This window comes from Halichoerus grypus, chromosome 9 (assembly GCF_964656455.1).
Source record: "Halichoerus grypus chromosome 9, mHalGry1.hap1.1, whole genome shotgun sequence".
Classification (NCBI taxonomy): domain Eukaryota; kingdom Metazoa; phylum Chordata; class Mammalia; order Carnivora; family Phocidae; genus Halichoerus; species Halichoerus grypus.
Window position 1 is genome coordinate 51,044,074 of NC_135720.1, and position 27,995 is coordinate 51,072,068.

At 40.9% G+C, this 27,995-nt stretch overlaps 1 protein-coding gene across 3 annotated transcripts in view; it reads left to right on the forward strand.

Annotated features, from left to right (window-relative positions):
- The window catches only part of PPIL6 (peptidylprolyl isomerase like 6), a 31,217-nt gene extending 3,222 nt beyond the window's left edge, over nt 1–27,995 (forward strand). Inside the window, exons 2-8 of one of the 3 annotated variants that reach the window (XM_036075312.2) lie at nt 559–654; nt 3,699–3,887; nt 7,440–7,502; nt 7,628–7,775; nt 12,907–12,963; nt 23,040–23,175; nt 27,798–27,995. In XM_036075312.2, the coding sequence (XP_035931205.1) occupies nt 559–654; nt 3,699–3,887; nt 7,440–7,502; nt 7,628–7,775; nt 12,907–12,963; nt 23,040–23,175; nt 27,798–27,909 (801 nt within the window). In that variant the 3' untranslated portion in view covers nt 27,910–27,995. Of the gene's footprint in view, nt 1–558; nt 655–3,698; nt 3,888–7,439; nt 7,503–7,627; nt 7,776–12,906; nt 12,964–22,573; nt 22,820–23,039; nt 23,176–27,797 lie in introns of those variants that run through there. The other 2 variants (XM_036075313.2, XM_078054889.1) reach the window with 2 other exon arrangements.

Consider the following 27,995-nt stretch of genomic DNA (forward strand, 5'->3'; position numbering starts at 1 on the left):
ATTAAGGAGGTCACTTGTCCTGATGAGTACCAGGTGATGTATGGAATTGTTGAATCACTATATTGTACACCTGAAACTGATAAAACACTAGTTAAAATAAAGTAACATCTTCTTTTCATTAAAAAAAGTATCTGTAGATCCCCTAAAGTTTAGTAAGAGTTTAATTTAGGGAAAAACTGGTCCTAAAAGAACATGGCAAATCAAAATTTATTTGTTCATTTCCTCATTCATTTGCTCTGTGTGGATGGTCCACTATGTGCCAGATGTTGAGGCCAGTGGGAGTATAGGAAAACTAGGATATAGTCTTGGCCCTCAAGGAGCTTATACTCTAGAAATGAGAGACCAAATAAGTCAGAGCCCCAGGATGAGCTGGGGAGTGAATTAATGGAGGTAAGCACAGGGGCCTCTGGGAGCAAGAAGGGGGCATCTAAGCCAGATTGTGTGGCCTGGGTATGCACTGTATAAAGCCTCCTGAAGCCCCCATAAAAATTGGGGGAAATGATTTCTACCTTAAAAGAGAACTTACTCTAAAATAATTATTTCTATTTTGAAACCTAGACTCTGAAGAGTAATTATCCATCCAAATTTGAAGATCCTATAGTAGTTCCTCTTCAAGAATTTGCATGGGATCAATATCTACAGGAGAAAAAAAGGGTAAAGAATATTTGGGGTATGGGCAATGAACAGAGTTTTGCCTCAGTTATTCATCTATGCATTGTTTTGGAAAAACTGGAGCAGTGATTTTAGAGCAACTTGATTTGATTTCTCTAAATTATATACTTTTCCTAAATCATTTCAATCATTTTGCCAGGCTGATTTTAAGAAAAAGTAAAATATTTACAGGATTTTCTTTTGGAAGACATGTGATAAAGGTAAGTTTTAGACTCTCAATGCTGCTATGTACCCCAGCTGATGGTTAGCCCGCTCTCCCTGCACACCGCTTACTCACACTTCCTGTGACACCTTGGCACTCGTGGTCCTTACTTGGGAAGGTCTTGGTGGTCTACAGCACAGACACAGTGTGGGGCTTGTGCGGGGCAGGGGAGGGGGGGAGCTTGTGGCCTATGGAGCTCTGATGACAGGCACCAAGTTCCCACAGGGCAGCCCTGTCCTAACTAAAGCTTCCTCTCTGCCTTCTCCCCACTAACAGCACCCTTGGAGAACCCCAGGCCCCAGGGCTAGCAGAGCCTGCCTAAGGAGGGCAGACAGGTTTCCTCTCGGGTACCAACCCTGATCATTTGGTAATTCTGCCTAGAACATGTGATACAAAGAGTTCTAAGGTGGCATCCTGGCCCAGCCATACCTCCTGTTGGGGTGAGGTGGGAATGGGGTACACTTCCTGCTTGCCATCCCTGGCCCAGAGCCATAAAGTCCCAGTCCTGGTTTCCCTGCCCCACCCTATCTCCCCAGTGGCTGATGAAATCCCATGTCCCCTGACCAGAGCAGTGGTTGCACGAGGACGTCCTGTGACCCTGTGGTTATCCTACAGTGTTGCTGTACGGTATCATGGCACTGTGCACTCACGTGAGTGCTGCAGGACGGAGGCCACAATGCAGTTGTTAAGTCTTACCATTTTCAGAGCCATTATACATTCTCATTGGAATTCAGAGAGAACAGCAGCAAACATCTACACACAGTGCTTATTATATGCCAGATGCTATTCTCTTGACTTATGTATATATTAACTCCAATCCTTACAACAACTGGGGTGACCAGTGGTCCTGCTTTGCCTAGTTTGGAGGGCTTTCCTGGGAGCAGGAATTTCAAAGCTAAAGCTGGGACAGTCCTAGACAAACTGGGACAGCTGGTCAGGACAGTTGGTTACCTTAACGAAAATATGTTTTTCTTAATTTTTTTTTTTATCACCAAACTACTTACACTGCCTACCAGTCTCATACTGTCCACCTATAGGAGAGCCATGATCTCGTGCTTTGTGGTCTGCACCCATTCCTTTTACAGATTCCCACTGGATTCTTAAAGACTGCTGTGGATTCCATTCCGCAGTTTCCAGCCACTTCAGCCTGGGTTTACTGACCTTGGGATGTTTTGTGTTCTCTTCCTTCTGCTTTTCTCATGGGGCCTGAATGAGGCTTTCTAGGTAATCACTGCTGCTTCTTTCCACCTACTCTTTATTCCCTATCCTTCCTTTCTTCCTTTTCTCACCCTCATCTCTTGGACACTTGTCACTTTATCCTTTTCTTGTTTCAGGCCAGTTTTTGTCCTTCCTCAATGTAAGCATTGTGCCTTGTGTCATATGTAGTGCTCTTAGCACATCTGAGGTTAGGTCTGCGCTGGCCTCATGTTTCAGCAGAATGTAATGCCTCCCCTGAGTGGTGGCTTCTGGGCCTTTGGAAAAGCTTTTCTCTTCCCTCCAGAGAAGGCAGCATCTTATGTCTCAGTGCTGGAAAGCCCCAGAAACCACTGGGTCCAGGACACTATCTTAAGCATGAGAGGAGGCCTCCTCATGCACAGACGACACACAAAGATGAGGCATCTACATCATCAGCTTCCGAGTAAAGTGTACCTCCTACTGCATTTCTCCCACCAGGCTAAATAAATATCCACATTAGCCATACCCAGGCTAAATAAATATCCCTTTTTAAAGTTTTGCATTCTATAAAATGTGATAACACTGATAAAATCTAAACCGTTTAGGGACTATTGACCCACAGGCTTTATCAGTGATTTATAGTTCAGCCTCAAGAAGTTTATTCTTTTCCTCAAACTAGGTTTTAATATGGGTGTTGGAATGGGATATGAGATCTGGGAGAAGAGCGGGGAGTGCAGCAAATTGGCAAGCTGAAGGCAAACTGTTCCCCAAACCAGCATTTCCCCAAGTGTGGTCTCCAGACCAGCAACGTCAGCATCTCCTGGGATGTTGTTAGACATGCAAATTCTCAGGCCCCATTCCGGAATCAGAATCAGAAACTCGGGTGGGGCTCAGGAATCTGTAATTCTGCTTGCCTGCTAAAATTTGAGAACAGCTGTCCCAAATTATTCATACTTTTGCCAGGACTGGCACTGGGTCATAATAAACCAGATCTATCTTCCGAGGGGGCATTACTCATGGTCACACACTGGGATTCAGGAGGTTGACCGTTAGTGTTTGGATAAACACACAAATGCACTTCATTTTAAGGGGCTTAGACTTGGAAGTGTTTGGACAAAGGTGAGTTCTCTCCCTCCTTACACCTGGGGTCCACCAGAAGTCCCTGCTGGCCCCCAGGAGGCATTTCCTTTCCCTGACCCCACTCCCTCAAAAAAGCATTCTTTCCATCCTTGGCACTGAAAACCACGTATTACTCAGAATCCTTAGCCTTTCCAAGTATACACACAGTAAACTGTATTTCAGAAATGAAGCCAGAGACTGCATTTTGTTTTCAAGTTAACATAACACGTATGCTATGCATACAGATTTTTATTACCAGATCACTATCTACTTTCAATGACTGTACCATTTTTAGTATTTACTTTTAGGTCATTCTTTGCTTTCAGTGATATCAGATTCTTAAAAATGTTCTTAAATTCTATTTGAGAGCAAAATTCGAAAAGATGGCAAAAAAAAAAAATCCATTTTTTTAAAGATGCAGTTAGAGTCTATCCCAGTTGGGCTCTGGCTTGTGGGTTTATAGCAAGGTTGGTCCCCCCCCCCCCCACAATACAGTTTTTGGTTTTTTTTTTATCCTTTTCCTTTATAGGAACTCAAGAATGAAATCTGGGAATATTCTTCCTATGTGATGTGTTTTGTTAACGATCAGCTCCTGGGTGATGCATTTGATCTTCAGAAATGGGCTCACAAGATGTGGGATGTAGTTGATTTTAAGCCCCCTGAACTTTATGAGGCACTTACTGTGGATTATTCTGCTAAATTCTTAACAGACACCAAGGCAAGTTACACTAATTTTTAAAGAAAAATAGTGGAATCTTTGATCATTTATATTGATTCAGCATAAATAACTGATATCCTAACAAAGGAATATAAATGTTTAAGAGTAGGTTTTAAGTTCTCAGTGGCCTATAATCCAGTTGCAAAGGATTATATATAATGTTGCAGGATTTGGCTCAACAGTTTGCAAGGCAAGCATACCTCACAGCAGGCCGACTGCACGGGGGAGAGCATCCCTGTTCAAACATTTCTACTCCCCATTAGAGATTTATACGCATTAATTATCCATTTTAAAACATAAAGAGCCCCCCCCCGCTTCAGAGAAGTTCGAGCCTATCATCCATTCACCCTTAGTATGAAAAATTTTAATTAGACTGTCTAACACCTAAGTGAGAGGTACTGCACTAAGAGAATGAAAAATTTGAGAAGAAAAGTAACATTTTAAAGATTTTATTTGAGAGAGAGAGAAAGAGCACAAGTGGGGGGTGAGGAGGGGCAGAGGGAGAGGGAGAAGCATACTTCCCACTAAGCAGGGAGCCTGGTGCGGGGCTCAATCCCAGGACCCCGGGATCATGACCTGAGCCGAAGGCAGATGCTTAACCGACTGAGCCACCCAGGCACCCCGAAAGGTGACATTTTAAAGCATGACACATAGTTGGCAAGAGCAGGACCAGACCAGCTAAGGCCCTGGGGAGGTTTCCAATGGACAGTCATGAAGCTTGAGGTCCAGGAGAGTGAGAGACAGACATCAGGGTGGAATGGCAATAGAGGTAAAAGTACTTTGTAATTTTCCTCAGAAGCTTGTTATAGCCACAAGAACCACATGCTGAAAATCATTTCCTGCTTATGGTGGCCTGTGCCCACAGAAAGACCCAGTGCTAGGATTTGAGCTATAAAAAGGCAAAGACCTTTGTTTCCTTCATCCTCATTTAACTGTTAACTGCCTTGAACGCAATCTGAAACATAGTATGAACTCAGTGAATGTCTGGTTGAATAAACAATGCACTTGGAAAATACTAGAAACTCTGGGGTATGGGGAGGAATGTAATGTTCACAGCAGTTAATTCCCAAAAGGACAAGGGTCTAAAAGTGCATGGTGTATTCAGGGAAGGGCAGGGGACAGCAAAGAGGCCAGAATTAATAGGAAATGAGCCTGGGAAAATGAGTATCAGTCACCAACAATACCAAGCTACTTAAGGACAAAAGGGATGCATTGAAAGGATATTGGTAACCTCACAATTGACAGGAAAGCTGGAGAACCAGGTTTTGGAAAGCAGGTGGGAACCAAGGGAGGCCTGGCAGCAGGAAAACGTGGCTAGAGTCACGTCCCAGAAATGTGCAGCTAGGATGCTGCCATGGGTGCCCACTGGCCCTGGGTTCACATTGCTACCTTCACTGAGAATTCCTTCTCAACTGGTGTCTTTGCATCATTCCCTGGACATCCAAGGCCCCAGGCAGGAGCACCTGACTAATCCAGCCCAAATCATATCCCCACACCCTCACTCTCACAGAGTGGGGGGAGGGAGAATCTGGCCCCTTTAGTGTCTTTAGAGGGTGGTGGGTCCCGTAGAGAGTTCCCCAAAGGGAAACATCCCCAGATGTTAAAGAGGGGGAGAAAAAAAAATCCACTAAAGAAAGGTTGAACTTAGTCCATTCTGAACTCCATTCTGAACTAAGGAGTTAGCTTTTTTTCTAGAAGGAAGCTGAGCCAACAGAACTTTTCATAAAGAGTATGACATAATCTTTGCTTTTTTGGAAAAAGTTTTAGGGCTGTGCAAAAACAGGGTGGAGTAGGGAGACCTTGGTGGCAGGGTGACCACTTGGAACACTGCTATAGTAGTGTGGCCTAGAGATGATGACAGCCTGAATTCATGGCAGTGAGGAGGGAGGACCTGGATTCCAGAGAAAATCCTTAAATTTTTTTGTGCAGAGGCTAGATTTTTCTTGCTGCAGGGACTTGTTTACTTCTGGGTTGCAATGATATACAAGATAATTATGTTTGCATGTTTGGCTGCTAGGTCACATTACCTTGTGTTGTGCTTATTTGCTCTTTCATTAGAATTGTCAGAATTACCTACTCTTGACAACTGCATAAAGATAATATATTGACACAGAGGGAAGTTTTTGTTTTTTTTTTGTTTTTTTTTTAATTTATTTATTTGACAGAGAGATAGCACAAGCAGGCAGAGCGGCAGGCAGAGGGAAAGGGAGAAGCAGGCTCTCTGCTGAGCAGGGAGCCCGATGCGGGGCTCGATCCTAGGACCCTGGGATCATGACCTGAGCCGAAGGCAGCCGCTTAACCGACTGAGCCACCCAGGCGCCCTGACACAGAGGGAAGTTTAATGATGCCCGAATGGACTTACCCATTTCATAAATTAATCGTGATTTCCAGTATATCCTCTTTTTCCACCCAAGCCTGTTAAGTTTATTATATTATGCCTCTTACAATAAAGTTATACTATTCTTTTATAATTCAGAACTTGTAGTACAGAAGCTGAGAGGCACAAAAAAGTTAATCATAATTACTATGGATATAATACTTCATGGATGCCAGATAACACAATATTATTACAGTCTCTTAATTAAAAAAAAAAAAAAAAGGCTTAAGTGACATAAAGTAGTGACAGTGATACCATAAAAGTGATTTCATTTATGTTTCCTAGATTCTTAACAAATAGGGCAGGGCAAGTTATGTAGCTTGTTAAATCAGGTGGCACCTTTATGTATGAGAATGGTGCCCAAGATTTAAAATGTGTCCCATTAGGTGCACTCTGCTCCCTAAATGAATGCTACTGTGATGGAGACTGTGTTTTCATTTTGGATGCCTCTTTGTAGAGCTAGACGAGATCACACAAATGTTAGCTGTCTCTATCAGAAAGGGTGCCAAATGAGCATGATTGAAATAACATGAAAGCACAGCATATTCTCTTCCCTTCCCCTGGTCCCATACCTCCTATGGGTATGGTGTCGTTGTTTTCCCACTCAGAAAGGACGTGACCTGGCTCTGGGTAGCTAATTGGTGCTCTCTCTCAAAATCGAGAATATATGGTAACCAAATCCATGGCACTCATGTTGGATGTTTCCCAAAATTACTCAGGACAGAAAATTCTGTCCTGTTTCTTTTCCCAAAGGGACCAACTAGTGTTCCTTTCCACACCTAGCTTGCAATGTAGGGGATATCTAGGCCATGTGTTCTCTGTCTGGTGTGTAGGTTAAAATTATTCAAAGCTTCACTACTAAAGGGTTTTATTTGTTTTTTTAGATTTTATTTATTTGACAGAGAGACACAGCAAGAGAGGGAACACAAGCAGGGGGAGCGGGAGAGGGAGAAGCAGGCTTCCCGCTGAGCAGGGAGCCCGATGCGGGGCTCAATCCCAGGACCCTGGGATCATGACCCGAGCCAAAGGCAGCCGCTTAACCGACTGAGCCACCCAGGTGTCCTTGCTTTTGAAATCTTATCACTGAAAACATTATTCTGTGGTATTTTTGGTCATTTCTAAAACTTTCTTCCAGACACTGACCTGCATTATCTTTTTCTCCCTAATTTTAATAGCATGCTTTTGTGTTCTTGGACATTTCTGTTGATTTTTATCCAATTGGAAGACTGGTTTTTGAGGTAAAAGGCTTTTTGTTCTTACTTATTTTTGTTATTTTTTAAATAAGTGGGAGGTAGAGGTAGGAATCCATAACTGTCAAAATATTAAATATTTAATCTTTGAAACCTTTTATTTTTATTTGTAGCTATACTGTGATGCATGTCCCAAAACATGTAGAAACTTTCAGACGTTGTGCACAGGAAAAGCAGGGTATTCTCAAAGTGGCATCAGGCTACATTACGTAGGTTCAATTTTTCATCGAGTAGTACCAAATGGTTGGATACAAGGAGGAGGTAAGTTTAAAATCTTAAATGCAACTTAATTGTAATGTCAAATCAGAATGTCCAGAATTTTATCTATCTTTGTGAAATGCATATAGAATTAGATATATTTATATTAGATATTATATATATATATTGAAAGGATATTTTATATGGCCAAATGATTAAGATATTCATACTCTTTTTTAAAATGTCATAAATTTTGAAATAAACAAATCTAAAGTTTTGTTACCCAGAATATTACAAATTAAAAAGTGATATAACATAGGAAGATACCATTTTTCATATCAAAATATAATTTTAAATGTTCGTCTAAATAGTGGACGCCTGGATGGCTCAGTTGGTTGAGCATCCAACTCTTGATTTCGGTTCAGGTTATGATCTCAGGGTTGTGAGATGGAGCCCCTGAGTCATTGAGCCCCTCATCAGGCTCCATGCCCAGGGTGGAGCCTGCTAAAGATTCTCTCTCTTCCCCACCTCTCTAAAAAAAAAAAAAGCTCATCTAAATAAATAGCACCTAGAAAATACAGTGCTTTTAAGAGACATTCTAAAGCTAGGAATTTGAAAACAACTTATTTCTCACCAAAGATGTTACATTGTTACAGTGTAAAAGAAAGAGCTAAAGCATTTTGTTCTCCATTTTCGCTATCTTTTCAGGTCAGTCCTTTGACTTCACACAGAGTAGGTCTCTGACTAACAGCACAAAATTAAATTTTGAAGGCCTTTTGGGAGGTATCCCATAGGGAACAATCAGGCAGCAATTTAAAAATAATTGGCTAAGAGTGTAAGGAGATTTGCTTGAACTTGATGAAATATGCAGAGGCTTAAATTAATAATGCTTAATTATTTTTCTACAATCTGGAACATTCTGAGGCTGATGAGAAAAATGTAGTTTAATCCAGGCATTTGTATGAAAATCAACTATTTTTCCCTCAGTTTCTCCAAAAATGAGATCATATCACCCATAGTGTTACCTAACCTCATTATTTTCCCATTTCATATACATATATGGTATGTCTTCCTACGGCAATAAACATAAACATGTACAATTTTTAGGGTCTGCCTAGTTTTTCATATATTGCTATACCAATTTACAGCTGGCCCTTGAACAATAAGGAGTTTGAACTGTGGGGGTCCACTGATTTTTTACAATACAGTACTGTAAATGTATTTTCTCTTCCTTATGATTTTTTCTTTTATTTATTTATTTTTATTTATTTGAGAGAGAGAGAGAGTGAGATAGAGAGCATGAGCAGGGGAAAAGGTAGAGAGAGAAGCAGGCTCTCCGCTGAGCAGCAAGCGCAATGCGGGACTCGATCCCAAAACCCTGGGATCATGACCTGAGCCGAAGGCAGGCACTTAACCGACTGAGCCACCCAGGCAACCCCTTTTTCTTTTAAAGATTTATTTACTTATTTGAGAGAGAGCGCGCGTACGCACACGCGGGGTAGGGGCAGAGGGAGAGGGGGAGAGAGTCTTAAGCAGACTGTGCTGAGCGCAGAGCCCCATGTGGGTCTCAATCTCATGACCCCGAGATCATGACCTGAACCAAAACCAAAAGTTGGATGCTTAACTAACTGTGCCACCCAGGCGCCCCTTCCTTATGATTTTCTTAATACCATTTTCTTTTCTCCAGCTTCCTTTATTGTAAGAATACAGCATATAATACATGTAACATACAAAATATGCGTTAATTGACTGTTTATGTTACTAGTAAGGCTTCTTCTGGTCAACTGTAGACTATTAATAGTTAAATTTGGGGGGAGTTAAAAGTTATACAGGGCTTTTAGGCTGTGCAAGGGGTTGGCACACCTAACCCCTGCATTGTTCAAAGGTCAACATAATTAATTCCCCACTGGTGAACATTTAGATTGTTTTCAAGTATTTGTTGGTATAAAACCATCCTCAAGGGGACTAGTATCAGGGTCTCCTGAAACTAAGTTCAGTGTTGACTATTATGTGCTGGGCTCTCAGATGCTATGTTCTTCTTTGTTTTATTTTTGGTTTTTGGTTAGAGGTACACCTCCCCTTCCTGAGCCCCAGGGCAAGATTTGGGAAAAGTATGTCATATTACTTGTTTGTTTACTTATTTGAAATAAAATTTCCAAATAGTAAAATGCACAGATCTTGGGTCATGATTTCAAATAATGAACCAGCAATGTTAAGGACAGTTTGGGAAAAAAATGCTGATTACTAGATTCAAACCCAGCTGATATATACCAGTTGTACCACTTAGTACGTAGGCACTTAGCATCTCTGAATCAGTTTCTTAATCCTAACATGGGGAAAATTATAATATCACAGGATGTGGCAAGGATTCAGGATTCAGTGACACGGTATATTGGAAGTACCAAGCTCTATGAATGTTCTCCCTTCAGATGCCAGATTCGCACAGGGCTGTGGGGGGAATTTTGGAATATGGCTAATGTGGTTTTATGCTGTGCCTTAGGATGCCTCCCAACACTACTGGTTGCCCGATGGGACCAGCAGGGCCTATACGGTCTACCCTACCCCTAGCCTCACCTCATCCTCTGACAGCTCCCCTTGCTCTGCTCCACACACTGGCCTCCTTGCTGTTTCCCAAGCACATAAAGCATACATGGGCTTGAGGTCTTTTGTTGTTTCCTCTGCCTGGGACACACCCTACCCAGCTATGCCTCAGAGATCCCCTTGCTTCAGCCTCTAATCTGTTTGGATTTTTGCCAAGAGTTCATCTCAGCAAGACTTACCTGACCATCCTATTTAAAACTGCCACTTTCCTATCCACGCAGGTCTCCTCACCCCTTTCCCTGCTGCTCTCCTATCCCCTAATTTTTATTTTTAAAATAAAATATTTTATTTTTGGTTCATAGCACTTGTCATCACTGGACATACTATTACATATTTCCTAGAGAATTCGTTTAGTGTCTGTTTCTCTTCATTAGACTATAAATAAGTTCCATGAAGGGAGAGGATTTTATCTATTTTGTTCACTGTCATATCCCCGGGTTCCAGAGCAGTGCCTGGTACATAGTAAGGGCTTAAAAAATATTGTTGAAAGGATGAATGAATAAATGAACAGATAAACAGGAAACATACATTCTAAACATTTCTAAAGTACAAAATGAAAGAAGCTATCAAGAGCCACTTTGGTGGGATTCTCTGTCTGTGGCTCCCACAAGGCCTACTGCCTTCTGAAGGACCCCTTGAGAAAGAGTTTAATACATTTTGCCATCATCATCATCATCATCAATATAATGATGGTGAAGACGGTGGTAATGAGAAGATGCATTCCCTAAGCACGCAATGCTGCGTGACTATGGCCCCCCGTGAACGAGCGTGGCGCTCTGCCCTGAGCTGCACCAAGTGCTGTCGGTAGAACGTGATTTTGTTTAATCCTCAGAGTTACCTGGGAGGCACTAAGCATTATTCCTGTCTATACAGATGAGGAAACAGGCTTGGAAAAGGTAACTAACATCAAGATTGAAATCAAAATTTGAACCATTACTCTGCATTGTAGAATTTGTCGTCAGAAGTACAGAAATAACATCAGATATGTAAGGCTGAATTCAAGTACTGATTGAAATGGTGTCAATATAAAATATTTCCCTGGGAGAAAAATGAAGGGGGGAAATTGGAGGGGGAGACGAACCATGAGAGACTATGGACTCTGAGAAACAAACTGAGGGTTCTAGAGGGGAGGGGTGTGGGGGGATGGGTTAGCCTGGTGATGGGTATTAAAGAGGGCACGTTCTGCATGGAGCACTGGGTGTTATACACAAACAATGAATCATGGAACACTACATCAAAAACTAATGATGTAATGTATGGTGATTAACATAACATAATAAAATAAAATTTAAAAAAATAATTTCCCTGGAGGATGTGAAGCAAAGGGCAAGAGGAATGGTGGGTGTTGGAGAGACAGCAAAGGAGTATCACCGATGCTGAAGTGAGTCAGTAGGGGTGGTGAACCACAGGCCGATTTGTCTGAGCAAAGCCAACTCTAGGATCAGAAGGAATTGGTGCTGGAGGACGTGTGACTTCCCCATTTCTGGAGTTAGCCTTCCGCCACTGCAGTGTGCCCCTGGGAGATGCCGAGGGCTCTGGGTGAGTCACGCGGGGAGTATCAGGCAGAGTAGGTTGAAGACTTCAGGATTAATGATTAACTTCTGAACCAGTTTGTGAATGGAAGTTAAATGCTACATGCCTGTCTTGAATAAATTCTCTCCACATGCTTGCTGTTGCATCTGATTTCTTTACAGTGCACTTTTATTACAGGTAACTCACTCACACTGAGTTAAAATGGCACAGTCTTTCAACAGAGCTGTATTGTACACTGTACTCAAGGAGGGTGAATGAGAGAGGAAAGGAAGTAAAGAGGTGCTGATGGGGAGGCCGGAGGCACAGAGCTGAGAGACCCTTATTTCCACCAGAGTCCACTATTTCCAGTAGTCACCTTTGTTTCCCTTTCACCTGTGGATACAGAAAAAGTCGCTTGTGCATGGAGGATGTTTACTGTAGGAGCACTGCCTGAGCAAAAGTATGTGTATAATGCATATAATGCAAAATGGGACATGACAAATACTTTTTTTTTTTAATCCACCTCATTACATTATAAGGGATCTTCCTTTCCAAAATACTGGCTAAATAAATGAATTATCACTCTGGGGTTCCAAGGAATGAAAATTTGAACACTGATTCTTTTTAGAGCCATCTATTTTTATCCCTCTTCTAAAAAGACCTCACTGTTCCTATTTCATTCTCTCAGTCTGGTCTTTCCATTTTCCTAAAAAGCAAGATGGACTATGGAATAACTTGTGAGGCAAGCAGAATTTATATGAACACACTTCCTTTAAATTATGACCATAATTATAATTTAATACTTCATCATTTCAAACGTTCTGCATTATAATTTAGCCTACTTCAAAGAGTTATTATCAGGGGGAAAAAATGGGATCATGAATGTTAGAGTGCTTACAAAATACAAGTGAAATCATTATAGTAATATTTTCATGGTTTAAATATTGAACAATTATGTATCATATAACTTACTCTAGTCATTGGTATAAGTGGAATCATAACTTAAAGCATTTTCCCCCGGCCATTACCATACTCTTTTTTAGTCTCAAAATTCTAATGTTTGTTTATTGTTATTTCTCAGATATAGTAGAAGGAAAAGGAGATGATGGAGAGTCGATTTATGGACCAACATTTGAAGGTATGTATCTTTAAATTCTGTCAGTCTATATCAGCTGATAATTCAAATCTAACAAGACTGGACAATTCACAACTCCAAATAAGATGGTGTTTGGGATAACACACTGAAAAGTGGGAGTTACAAATGGGATAGTGGGAAACACACCCCAGTCCAGTCCAGAACAGCTTTGTATACATATTTTTTCACTTGCCTAATTATATTATTCCTTTAGGCTAAATTTCTAGAATTAGTATTGTAGGGTCAAAGGGAATTTATATATATATATATTTAAAGATTTTATTTATTTATTTGACAGAGAGAGAGACAGCAAGAGAGGAACACAAGCAGGGGGAGTGGGAGAGGGAGAAGCAGGCTTCCTGCTGAGCAGGGAGCCTGATGCGGGGCTTGATCCCAGGAACCTGGGATCATGACCTGAGCCGAAAGCAGACGCTTAACGACTGAGCCACCCAGGTGCCCCGGGAATTTATATTTTTAAGGCTTGTAATTTGCCATGCTTGTACCCAGAATTTGGTACTTTGATAATCATCCCATTAAAACTGCTGTTGGGGATCCTGGGAAGATGAGGTCGTGGTGACGGCACAGTTTTTGAATCTTTTGAAATTCCAACATAAAAACAGACCGTGTAAGTAGATAAAAAAAACTAAATACCCATGGATGACATTTACAACAAAACTAGGTGACAAGGTATCTAAATGAATTCTCAATTCAAACAGATGAGGACAAACTTCCTATAGCTATGAAATCTGCAAGGTGTCAGCATCTGTGTGGGAAAAAGCAGCACATCTGGTGGACTTGAGACTAGCAGAACCCCAAAATAGCCAACAGTGGGTGAGTGCAAGGGGGTCCCTGGTAAGGTCTGAGGCTGGAGCGGCCTAACCTGTCTGAACTCTTGAAACTGATCTGAAAGGGCGCTCTTCCAAGACAGGCCCACACAAGGAGGTGTTGCTGGGAATGGAATCAAAGTTATGCAGGATAGAAGGGCAACAGCGACAAAGAGGGAATGGGGACAGAGCCAGAAAGTCTCAGAAAGCAAGTTGCCATACTGTTGAACACTACATGAAAACAGCACAAGGGGGAGCTTTGTGAAGTCAGAAAAGCGACCTTCCTTCTAAAGCCACACCTCCTTCTAAACACCTAGGAAACCTAATTTTACATAAAAACAGGCAATAAAAAGTTTCATGGTTATTAGAAGAAGTAAAAGAGAATAAGGAGCAGAGTAATATCACTACAGATCATGAAAGTACACTAGGAAAGACATGCTCACAAAACAGATCAAAACTACAAATTTCAGAGTGAGCCAGAAGACATTGAGAATATGATACAAGACAGGAAAGAACTCGTAAGTCAGAATTAGAAAAACTTAGAGGTTACAGAACTAGGGAAGAATCAGCAGTAAAAGAACATTTCAGAAATAAACTAGAAGGAACATGGGTCAAATAAACACGACAGATATGTATGTCTTAAAAGAAGTAAAAGGTGGAAGGAGGGAATTTTTTAAAACCAAAAAGAAATGAAGAAAGATAAAAGGATTTACAAGAAAGTGACAAATAGCTAGAAAGAGAAGATCCAACATATGGATGGTAAGTTGTCCCTAAAGGATTAAATGAATGCTAGGGAATGGAGCAAATACTAAGAACTAATATTGAAAAAACCTCCTGCTTAGTTTAAAAAGGATTTGATGTTCTATTTTTGTTTTTCGTGGTGGTTACACAGCTACACACAACTGTCAAAATGCATCAAACTGAACATCTAAGATAAATGCATTTTATTGTATGTTTGTACCTCAAGTAAAAATATTGTATAAAAACTTGACATTACTTCTTGAAAGAGAACAATGCCACCTGATAATATTAAACCAGAACAACCAACACTAAGACATATTTTAGTAACATTTTGGACAGTTAAGAAAAAGTAAAAATTCTTTGGGCAGGTAGGCAAAAAGAGCAAGTGATTTGTAAGGGAAAGAAAAGTAAGTTATCATCATATTCTTTGACATTATATTATTATGTCACGAGAAAATGGAATGTAATACATTTAAGATGCTCAAGGAAAGGAATCATGAGCTAAGGATTTTATATTCAGCCAAACTGAATCTGAATTATAAAGGGCACACAGACTTTTCAATATGTAAAACTTCAGGGAATAATGTTGCCACAAGCCCTTCTTGATCCTGAGGAATCGATTGCAGAATGAGTTTCACACAAACAAATTATAAGAGAGACCCTGACATAAGGATTGGTGATGAGCAGTAATCACATAGTGACTTGTGAAACTAAACTTTAATGAGGAATAAAGGGTGAGAGTATGATATGTAATGACTGTATCTTTAGCCTACCTTTTTAAAACTGGAAAAAATGGGGAGAATGTATGCAAAAACTTTTAACTATTTTCAGTAATTATACTAGTGATGGTATTAACACTGTTATTTTGAGACTGTTGTATATGTAATGTGGAAAAAGTAAGTAATTATAGGATATCCTAATTTCATCGTTTCGTGTGTCCTTGAAAGAATCATGATTTTCAATGTGCAAAAAGGGAGATAAATATGCAATATGATAGAGGCTAATAAGTAAAATATTCTGTATTGGAAATATCAGTTTAAACTCACAAAGCATATCTACCTATATAGCTCTATCCACTGAATTGGTCTACAAGGACCAACCCAGTAGCTTTACACACTCCTAGCATTTAGATTGGTGTTCTGAAGTGTCACTTCTCACTTAAAGAAACCAGAGCTCCCGGGAGAAATGGCAGGTTTCAGTTCCAGGACAGGAAATTACAAAATGAGCCTTGAACCTGCTGTTTAGTCATGCTATTATCAGATAGCAACAAAGCTATTAAAGATTTACTAGGGTCATGTCAAAGGCCTTGGGAGACAACTTGAAGAGGCTCTCACTGGCCAAAGATTTGAACTTCAAAAAGAACAGTAATCGCAAATAACTGAAACCCAACAAGTATTTTAAATCCATGAGTTCATAATGACATCACAGCTTATCTTTGGGGGAATGATGGGAAACAAATTCATTATCTTAAAAATTGATAAATATAAACAAAGAATCAAGCATTTATCTTGCCTTTCCTATATAAACTGTACTAAATTGTAGATAAAATTGCTACTTATAAAAGCATTCCAATAGATAGATGACAAGGAAATAAAAGAATTAGAATAGCACCATTTTGCTGCCCCAGTGAAATAATGGATCTATGCCTTTGCTGCATTGGTATCTGCCAACTTCACAAAAACAGGGACAACCAGACCTTATGAGCCTTCTGTGCAGAGAATACACCACCAAAGGGACAGAACATGAGTCTGATTAAGGCTCTGGACCCAGCTGCCAATCTGCAGGAAATACAACCAGTTGTGATGTCATATGGTCTTAAAGATCTCTGCACTATGCAAAATCATGCATTAAAAACTACAGGACTTACGGCAAAAGTGCGGTACAAAAAAACCCTTTCTCAGTGACACATTAAAATATAGAGTAACCTGATAAAAACAGTAACGGTTTAACATTTTATGGTCAAGAAACACAGAAATACTATAATAAATTTGGCACTCTACCTTGAAAGCTCCCTCACGTTTGAGGAGGTGGCATGGGAAGAGTTGCAGTTTGTGAGTGAGTGTGAAGTGGTGGAAGGAGGGCTCTCTGAAATTGGAGGCAGGCTGTAACATCAGACGTGGGTGGATGTGGTGGATGTGGTGGATGTGGTGACCTGTGGCGGACGTCTGAGGTGTGTGTGTTCCTATGCAGCTCGGTTCAGCTGGGAGCCATTTTCTACATTTACCTGGTGTTTCTCCTAGACATTGCACATAAACACGGGCGAGCTTCATTATGCTCAGATGTTCCCAATATATCAATCAAGTTGAAACTAATTTGCCTTCTTAACACAAGTATTCTAGGCAAAAGGACAGGACAGAGAACACAGAAACATACTGAAATGCCCCATGCAGGCGCAATCAGCAAATTTTGGACTGGGAAAAATTCTAGAGGTTAAACAGCTCCGGTTTATTAACAGATAAGAGTAAGTAAAGGGATAGAGGCAGACCTTGAAGATTAAAAGAGACTTAAAAGTCATAACAAGTCTTTTAAAATGGTAAAGACTGGGGCACCTGGGTGGCTCAGTCGGTTAAGCATCTGCCTTCGGCTCGGGTCATGATCCCGGGGCCACGGGATCGAGCCACATCGGGCTCCTTGCTGAGCAGGGAATCTGCTTATCCCTCTCTCTCTCTCCCCCTCTGCCCCTCCCCCCTGCTCTCTCTCTCAAGTAAATAAAATCTTTTAAAAAAAGGGAAAAAAATAAAATGGTAAAGACTAAACTATACTACCTAGTAACTACTAATAGCTATGGACTAACTACTAACACTATTGACCTGAAGCCTTATCAAAAACATAAACAGTTGATTAACACATATTTTGTATGTTGTATGTATTATATACCATCTTCTTACAATGAAATAAGCTAAAGAAAATGTTAAGAAAATCATGAGGAAGAGAAAATACATTTACAGTTCTGTACCGCATTGAAAAACATCCCCATGTGAGTGGAGCCCTGCAGATCAGAGCTAGTGCTGTTCAAGGGCCAACCGTATAAGGAAACATTAACCATGAGAGCATTTAAAAGTCAGGGGAGTGGTTACTTTTGAACCAGACAAGGCACTTCAGCTGGACTGAGTGGGGATGAAAAGGGTGTTTCCCTTATAATAACTAATAATAAATATAACTATACATTAGTTTTCTATGGCTTTTGTGTCTAAATTTTAATACAATGAAGAGGTTTTTGTTTTTTTTTTTTAAGTAATATTGAACCAATACCAAAGTGAAGGGAAAAGGAAAAGCCAATTTCCTTCTAAGTGCATGTGGAGCCCGCTTTATCAAATGAAGCCGGGCGAGTGACCCCATTTATTTATTTATTCATTAATAAAACATTCAACTCTTAGTTAGGTGCCTACATGGTGCTGGGACCTTAGGAAACAAAGATGATATGACCAAGCTTCCAGCCTCAAAGATTTTAGGTTTGGTGCAGACAGATACTGAAACAGATTAGCTCCAGGCACAGTGCCAATGGCCGTTACAGAGGAAGCACTGAGCACTGTGGGAAAAGAACCACCAGCTGCCTGGGAGAGTTGGGGGCGGTGGCCCAGAGTAGCTTTTGAGTTGGGTCTTAAAATAAAACATTGCAGATGGGGAAGGGATGTTCCTGGATGCTTTCCTGACAGGCTTAATCCCTGATGAGAATCCACCCTATTGGTCCACCCCACGGCTGCTGTCAGATCACCCGGACTCCTGTTTGGAGGCACAGTCTCAGACAACTTGGCCCTTCTGTCCAGCAGGAGACACATCTCTTAGCTCCTCCCCTTGCCTGCCCCCTGCACAACCCTGTGCCTCTGCTGATGGTCCCTCACTCCTATCCTTACACTGTTACGGAGATTTAGTCTCCAGATGGAGGCGGCTGTCCTCTGGTACCAGGGGGAGGCCCAGTGTGTTTAGGGAAGCCTCCATTACTCAGGATGTCTGCAGGTGCAGAATTAGAAACTCAGTAACCCATCAAATGAAAAGGAGAGATGCCCCCAAGGAGAGATGAGTAACTGCTCAGAACAGCGATGCATGGGTTTCCCTCTCTCTTTCAGCCCCTAGGGGATATGCACACAGCGGCCAGCTCGTCCCTCCTCCTCCACATCTCTCTCTTTGAACCCTATTACCATAAGCGGCAGGATTGAAACCCGGGGCTTGCTAAAAACGACTACAACCACAAAACTCATTTTTATTAAGCTGAGCACAGTGAATTTAAAAGAATGTAATAAATTATTCAATTAGATGATTATTTTATAAATTGGTTAATCATTTTTTTAACTTGAAGAAAGTCTGTTTTGCATCACAACTTTTTAAACAGTCTTCCCAAATCCTATTCTGAATGTTAGAAACTATTAACCCTTTTTTTTCTCCTTGTATAATATCCCTAATCCTTCTCACTGGCCAAGGACTGGCAATTAGGTGGTTTGGGCTGACTAAAGAAAATGTCATTTATACAAAAAGCAAAAGAAAAATATTTTAAAATACTGTATTATCCTTGTTACGTTAAGTAGACCAGTTTGTTAATATTAGCTTGTGCCCTAATTCACAGACATAGCACTTAACATCCATTTGTCTAATTCTTAGATCTCCTTGCCTTTAAATGAAAGTGTTCGGGGTGCCTGGGTGGCTCAGTCGGTTAAGCGTCTGCCTTCAGCTCAGGTCACGATCCCGGGGTCCTGGGATCGAGCCCCACATCAGGCTCCCTGCTCGGCGGGAAGCCTGCTTCTCCCTCTGCCCCTCCTCCCCCTGCCCCTCACCCTGCTCGTGCTGGCTCTCTCTCTCAAATAAATAAAATCTTTTAAAAAAATAAATAAATGAAAGTGTTCATTAATAAAAGACACAGAGCCTGATGTACTGTCAGTACTGAATAACTGAAAATAGTATGGTCTGGGTAGCCATTTAAGGGCTATTTTTTAAAAAATTGTGAGACTTATATATGGAAAGTGCATATGCACAATTAAAACATAATTATAAAGCAAATCCCCGTATTACCATCCTTGTCAAGAAAGAAAAATTGCCAGCATGCTAGAAACACCCTATATATCCATCATCAGCAATACTCCACCTCCCTCAGAGGTAACCACTAGCCTGCCTTTTTTCCTTGCTTTCCTTAATAGTTTAACCACCCATGTGTGTATCCCTAAACAATACAGTTAAATTTTGACCGTTTTTGAATTTTAAGTAAGTGGAATTACACTGTAGGCATTCTTTGTGTGCCTTGCTTCTTTTGCTCATGCACTGCCTATGACATTCATTCATGTTCTCTATAGCTGGAGTCCTCTCGTCACTAGTGTTCAATGTTATAAATACACCCTAAGTGTTTATCCCTGCAAGTGTTCATGAATACTGGCTATTCCTTCCTAATGTCACACACACAATCAACATGTTTACTTACAAATGCTTCATTAAAGCAACAATTAAAATGTGCTAAGTAGCACACTTTCATGTACTTTTATATAATAATAAATAGTGAATAGCTGTTATCAAATATGATGGTAAAAATAGAACAGTTGGTTTACAAAACTGATACTGCAGGATTCGGGTCAGATTTTTACTTGGTATGATTGCCTTCAGCAAATTATATGGAAATGTCCTAAACTGTCTGATTATACTTTTTTAAAAAAATATTTTATTTGAGAGAGAATGAGAGAGAGAGAGAGAGCATGAGAGTGGGGAGGGTCAGAGGGAGAAGCAGACTCCCCGCTAAGCAGGGAACACCAATGGGGACTCGATCCTGGGACTCGATCCTGGGACTCCAGGATCATGACCTGAGCTGAAGGCAGTTGCTTAACCAACTGAGCCACTCAGGCGCCCCTGTCTAATTATACTTTTACCAGAGAGAATGCATGGCAGTCTTCCCAGACTTGTGGTAGTTGCTTCCTTTGTAAGCATCAATGAGCTTTATTTTAAACAGATTCAGAAACCAATTTTCTTCAGCACATAAAGTCTGATTTCTATTTCAAATAGTTACATGTTACCCTTCATGTTGTATGTTACAAATGATGCCAGTTTTGACCACAGAGCAGTAACTCGATTCCATATCTTATGGTAAGTGGTAGAGGCGGGAATTCCTGAGTCACAGACAATGTAATGAGAGGGTCCTGAGATCTTACCACAGCTTTTAAACTTCCTTCCATGCCTCAGTTAACATGACCTAAAAATAAAATTATTACTAATTTTGCAGGTTTAGCCAGCACTCAAATTTTAAATTTTTCTATTTTTGCCCGGCAATAAAAAAGACGTTTTTTGTTCTTCCTACTTCAAAACATTTTTTTGTAGGTTGCTGAAATTTTTCCTTTCCATTCACAGCTGCTAAGAGAGTGAAAATAATCTAGAATAGTTAATTATCCCACTCAGACAAAGTGGGGGGGAGGAGGGTTGTTTGACTTATGGATCCGTTTTTTTCCCTGTCCTCAAAAAATTATGTGAGCACATTAAATTTACATTTTTTATATAACTGAAGTCTTAAGCTCTGCACTTAACCCTCAGAACACACTAGGCATTGTAAAAATATTTGTCAAATAAACAAATGCACTTAACCCTCAGAACACACTAGGCATTGTAAAAATATTTGTCAAATAAACAAATGTTGAATTAAACCTGGGATTTTCACTCTCCATCTTGTTACTTGTGAAAAAATATTTCTCTAAGACAGAATTTTATTTTGAACTCCATTATGCTACTGGCTCTGATCTTTAAGTGGATAATACGCTCCCGTGAGGCTGGGGGTCCACTCCATTCCACGAGTGAGCTGTGGAGGAGGCACCAATGGCCCAGCCCTAGCTGCAGCTCATGCTGAGTTTGTATGGGAAGGTCACCACAACTTGTTTCATAGCAAAGGCCCCCACCAGTAACTGTGTAGGGGGGCGGGGGTTGGCTCCCCTCCCCTCAGTGGGATGCTTTCCAGGAATAATTCTACCCAAGGGCTTTACCTGGTGTGGCAGAGTCACCGAGTGACTCCCCTCTGCCCTGCCGTCGCTGCCAATCTTGAAGCGACAAGCCTCAGGTCCTTAAGTTCCACAGCAACATTCTGTTAAAACAACCGTTAACATAGTTACTTAATTTTCACACATTTTTTGAGGTAAACACACTTTAAATTTGTAAGTCAAGGGCTGCCTATACCTACATATTAACTTTAAAAGTTAAGCTTTTTTTTTTTTAATTAACATATAATGTATTATTTGTTTCAGGGGTACAGGTCTGTGATTCATCAGTCTTACACAATTCACAGCGCTCACCACAGCACATACCTCCCCAATGTCCAGTTAATTAAGCCTTAAAATTTCTCCCATAATCATAGAACTTTGGGTAAAAAAATGTTACAACCCTATAAATTTTCTTTCTTATTGCTTACAGAATTTAAGAAAAAATTTATCATATATCTGAGAACAATGACAAATACTGTTTTGTTAAAACTCTGAATCTTTACCTTGGGCAGATTTCTGTGCCATGTAATTTTCTGTAAAAGTAATGGATTATTTCTTAATTCCCTTGAAATGAATATGGAGCATCAATGTAATTATATAGGCTCATTTGTACAAAAGTGCTTTATTTGCATCTCACAAGATTTCAGAGGTTTTTACTCAGTTGCAATTTAAAAGCTAAAAGTAACTACTACAGATACAGCTTCATTGCTTAGTTGGTTTAGCTTTGAAACTTCGAATACTTAGCAACTGCAGCTTCAGGAAATCTTGACAGTTAATGCTCATACCTCTCAAATATTCCCAGAATTTTACAAGGTTATTGAATGAAAACTTTTAGTGAATTCCTCTTCCACCACTTCCTCTGTGTTTCTGAGTTTGGAGGTAAATCTTACTTTATGCTAGAAACGGCACTTCCTGAAAAGAGTGGCCTAATTCACCACCATACAATTCTCTTTACTTGCTAACCTTACACTAAAAAAAAAAATAAAAATTAAAAAAAAAATCACTTTCCACAAAATCTTGGCCAATCTATATAAGGTTTGAGGTCAAACTTTATTTAGAGACTACTAAAAATAAGCATGACTTCCTTTCTTTTCATCGCCAACATTTAAGGCCACATCTGTGCCAGCTACCGTGCCAGGAGGCCTCAGGAGCAAAGCTATGCGGAGACCGGCTGCACACAGCAGAGAAGAAAGGTCGGGTGAACAGCAGCACAGGTCACAGACACACAGAGGGCTGCCGCAGGCGCGGTGAGGGCCGGGGTCAGATCCAAAAGCCTTCCCGAAGAGGGTATTTTCAGTGATCACACTGGGAGTTTGAATGAAATACTACTGCCACACAGCACAAGAAAATGTGCTGGTCTTTATTCCTCAGCAACGTCCTTCCTTTTACATTACTAATTTTCTTAGCATACTTGGTTTTAGCTACAGTAATGATAAACTGAAGGTGGAGAAATGTTGAAAATAGTTCTAATGAAGACTTTCTAGCTTATCTTTTTTAACAGCCCAGTTGAGTGAAATATGAAACAGAATACAATTTGGAAATATTTCAATGACCTACTATGTATTGTCTTTTCTAGATGAAAACTTTTCTATTCCTCATAATAAAAGGGGAGTTCTTGGAATGGCCAACAAAGGCCGTCACAGCAACGGGTCACAATTCTACATCACACTACAACCAGCGCCCTATCTAGATAGAAAATATGTGGCTTTTGGGTATGTACATTGTAAGCTTATCTATATATATATGGTTTGGGGCACCTGGGTGGCTCAGTCGGTTAAGCACCTGACTCTTGATTTTGGCTCAGGTCGTGATCTCAGGGTTGTGGGATTGAGCCCCAAGTCAGGCTCCGCACTCACCATGGAGTCTGCCTGTCCCTCTCTCTCTGCTCCTCCCACTGCTCACGCCCTCTCTTTCTCTCCAAAATAAATAAATAAAATCTTTTTAAAAAATGTGGTCCACATAGTTTATGGGTAACTGAAGATGTAATTTAAAAGCAAAAATAATACAAATACAAACATTTAGAATAAATATTTCATAAGAAGCTTGCTGCCTATAAAAAACACAGAAACCATTAAGGTACAGCCATTATAATGTTCTGACTATCCATCCATCCATCCTTCTATCTTCAGCCTCAAGGATATTGTCATTCTTATTTACTATGAATAATACCATAGTGCTTAATCACATAGATATATTTAGATGCAGAAGTGAGCTGAAGCCATTTAAGTGCCTGTCCATGAACACTGTGAAGAGATATATGAAAACTATCCAAATTACAAGTAACTTTTTTAACTGAACAATTTAAAATATGGAAGCACCTCAGGTAATAATGACTAGAATATTATTAGAAAGTTGCTTATAGGCATGTGGACCTAAAATGGATGATGGACATACTCTTTATCACTCCAGTGTTTATGTCTCTATTTGATTAGTGGAGTGAACATAAGTAGAAGCTTACTTGGTCTTCCCTGAAATGATGCAGAGTGTTAGAATTTTTCTGAATAAGTATTAGATTATTCCAGCTATTCCACAGGGATAATTACTGCCTCTTCATCCCATGAAGAAATTTCATAGCAGTTTTAATTTAAACCACAATTATCCCTTCAGTGTAATGCAAGTGATATTTCTAGACAAAAAGCAGAAAGTGTATTTTCATCCAAAAGACGATTTTATATTGATAGATGCATAACCTAAAATGATGTTATCTTCTATTTTCCCTAGTCCTAATAAACTGTATTCTGATTTTGAAAACGCATTCTTCAATTATTTTAAAATCCAAATAAAACTCGCAATTTCTTGGATCATTTAAATATCTTCCTGTCATCTTAACCACATGATTAGGTGATCCTTCCTATCTTTCCAAAAGGTTCCTTCTCAAACGCACTCATGACTACTTTAAAATGTTTTATGTCTCCTTTTTCACCATGTCCACCCCCAGATGCATATACCCTAAAGTCTAGAGTGGCATTCGGGGCCTTTACTGCTAACCCCACATCTATTTCAGCTTTCACTTCTGTTCGCCTCCTGACTCATTCATTCAACCAGCATTTTATTAGGCACCTACTATACGCCAGTCATGGTGCTCAGTCCTGGGGAAAGAGTGAAGAGGCACAGTTTCTGCCCTTTAGGGAGTCTACAGTGTATTAGAAAACCAACAACTGTAAGTGAGACACAGGCTATGCCAGTTCTAGAAGAGCGCCCTGGGGATACAGGAGAGACGGGACACAGCACCCTCCAACTCCTCTAGTAAAAGCAAACACAGATCCCTAGAGGATGGCAGTGGAGTGGAGGATGTGGTCTCCTTTTGACGATCGTTATTTTCCATGTGATTCACCTTCCTCCAGGGGTATCTTGCTCACTCAATTTCTTTGTCACCACCACACTGGTTTTAGGGGGGGCACTGCACCTCTTTTATTGTTCTAGCCCAAGTATGATCTCAATCGATCCCTTAAATCTCCAAATCAGAGCTGAGTCTGGGCTGAAATATTTAAACAAGACCTTAAAGAACACTAGGGAGAAGCACCGTAATAGGCAAGTAGATACTCTGACAAAGTGTAACTCCTTCAGGGGTATCATCCTTCTCCACTGTAGGGCTGCCTCTGGTGTTAATGCTTTCTCTTCCTATCATCTCAGAGCGTCCCCAGGTTTATCTGAGCTTCTGGAATCCCAGACATGGTTAGCAAGGTCCAGAGACAGACCCTCCTTTTGAGCCCTAGTTTCTGGTACATGAACTTGTCCCTTCAGATGGATGACACTAGGAATGCCCTTCGGGGAGACTATCTTGCCCAATGGTTTCATAGGGAAAGAATGTCAAAACACAAGCCTGTAAGATCTCCATTCATACATGCATAGGTAGAAGGGGTATATGTTGGGGAGAGTGGGGGGGGGGGATTAATTTCATTATAGGGGATTCCCAAATGGGGGGGTGGTCATAGAAAGCTTCATGAGAAGGTGAGATGAGTATTGAAATTCAAGTAGAAGTTAGCCAGAGAAGACTGAAATCAAAATGAGTAAAATCAAATTTTAGGAAGAGTGAAGAGCCTTTGCAGAGGGGCCCTAAGGAATAAGGAGAGCCTCTTACCTATAATTCATTTGGTCTGGCTAGAACTTAGCACCCTAGGGGTGAATGGAGAGAGAGAGGAGGGTAGAGAGGAGGAGACGGTCAGGCCCAGGTCCCAAAGGGCTATGAGTGCAATGCTGCTAAGCAGGGACCCCCACCCAAAGGAGATGGGAAGCCATGGAGGAATTAATTGGGAGCAACACGACCAGGTTCTCATTTTGAAAAAATTCTTTTCAGCAGAAGTGGGGAATTGATTGGCAAAGGATGAAAATGAGACTGGCAAGTCCAGTTAGGAAGCGATGATAATACTACTAATAGTACCATAAACGCAGTCCCGGCCCAAGGCACTGGGGCTACAGAGAAGCGAGGGGCGAACAGAAAGACTCAAGAGATACTCAGAGGTTGGATTCAACAAGACTCTAGTGACTATTTCGATGGTGGTGGTGAGGTCATGGGAAGAGTATCAAGCAGTGGTATGTCACAGAATCTTCTGCAGTGATGCAAATGTACTACAATCTGTGCTGTCCCGTGTGACAGCTGCTAGCCCCATGTGGCTACTGAGCACTCAAAATCTGACTGGTACAACTGAGGAACTAAATTTACTAAGTTTTAAATTTAAATACCCACCTGTGGCCAGTGGCTACCATACTGGGTAGTGACGGTCTAGAGAAACTCCTAGGATCTTAAAACTGGTTGGATGGTTGATGCCGTTCACCAAGATAGAAAATAGCATATGGGAGAGAAGATCATGGATTTAGGATGGACAAGTTATGTTTCAGATTAGGATACCTACACGTGAGGCAGAAGGCAACGCTGGGATACCATAAGTAGGTACTCAAGGGGGCGTGAAGGCTGGAAATGGAGACTTGGAAACTCACCATGGCAGCTAGCTGAGCTGCGGCCAGACCAGAGTACCAACACTCCCAGGACAGCCTCTGGGCCTTCGCTTATCTTGTTCCTTTCAGCTAAAATCCCGTTCAAGGCTTAAGTCAGAAACCTCCTGATTACCAGAATCAAACTGCTTCTTTGTCCTCCTTGGCGCTCTGTAAAAACTTGCATCTTCTATTCTAACACCTGTCACAGTGGAGAGATGCACACAGTAGGTGCTCCTTCAGTATTTGTGAAACCAATCTGGAGACCAGGCTCTACATCCTCTTTGGTCAGAGGCGAATCTGTCCATTTATCCCTTGCTCCTCATCCTCAGAATGTACCTTGTGTTGGGCTCTGTGTCATGTTTTCTGACGGCGACAGCGAGAGAGGCAGACAGAGATGTCTACAGCATGTTCAGTGTCAGCACTGCTGTGTCCATATAAAAGTTCATGAAATGGAAATTGTACCTTCCCCTCAGCCACTGCCTCAACTCAAACACTGGCAAAGGGAACCAGTCCTACGTTTAGGGCTGTCTCTCTAGCCCATGTTACTCTCTTGCAGTTGAGAGAACCATCGTTAAGTACAGCTCCTCTCAGGGAGTTCCAGCTCATGGCCAGTGAATATCTACAGAGATCCAAACTAGCATGGCTTTGAGCTTTTATTCACGTATTCAGCGATGTGATTAGGTGCCTATGTCCCAGGCAGTGTGTTAGGCATTGAGTACTAAGTAAAAGCATGAACTATGTCCTCATGGGAGAATCAGAAATTAATCAAAGAAGCATACAAATAAATGTCAAATTATCCCCGATAACTCCTATAAAGACAGCCGGGAGCTTGACATAAGCAAGGAGTGACGAGGAGTGATGACTGAGCTGAGATCTGAAGGCAGACCAGGAGGTAGGGACGTGAAGGGGAAGCGGGGGGCAGGAGCACAGCAGACAGACGTGGCAGGAAAGCAACATGGGATACTGAGGTACTGAAGTCAGTCTAGCTGGGGCAGAGAGCCAGGGGAGCACGCCCCAGGACAGCACTGGGGGGCAGCGGGGAGGCAGCCCATGGCAGGCCATGGTGGGAGATTTTTGGTCTTTATCGTAAGGATAATGGGAAATTACTGAAATATTTTAAGCAGGGAGGTGAGAGCAGACTTGCAATTTTTTTTTTTTTTTTTAGGTTTGCATTTTTAAGAGATCACTCTGACAGCAGTGAGGATGACAGATTCAAAGGGTCCCAGAACAGATGTGGAGGAACCATGGCAAAGTGGACACATCTAGGGCTATTTATATTTATGACTGATAATCTGATTTATAGGAAATAGCCATAGCTAAACAGGATAAGACTGGATTTAGGAATGGAAGCTAATGTGAAAATTTCTGACTAAATTTTCCATTTTTTCCTTCTATACAGGCAATTGACTGAAGGAACCGAAGTTCTTCAAAAACTAGAATTGGTTCCAACAGAGAATGAAAGACCAAAACAACGATGTATAATTGTTGACAGTGGAGATCTTTATGCCTGATTTTCCTATCAATATTTTCTGACAACTTATTATGCATCTGATCAGCTGTTTCTATATTTAATTAAACAGTGCTTGATAAAATTTAA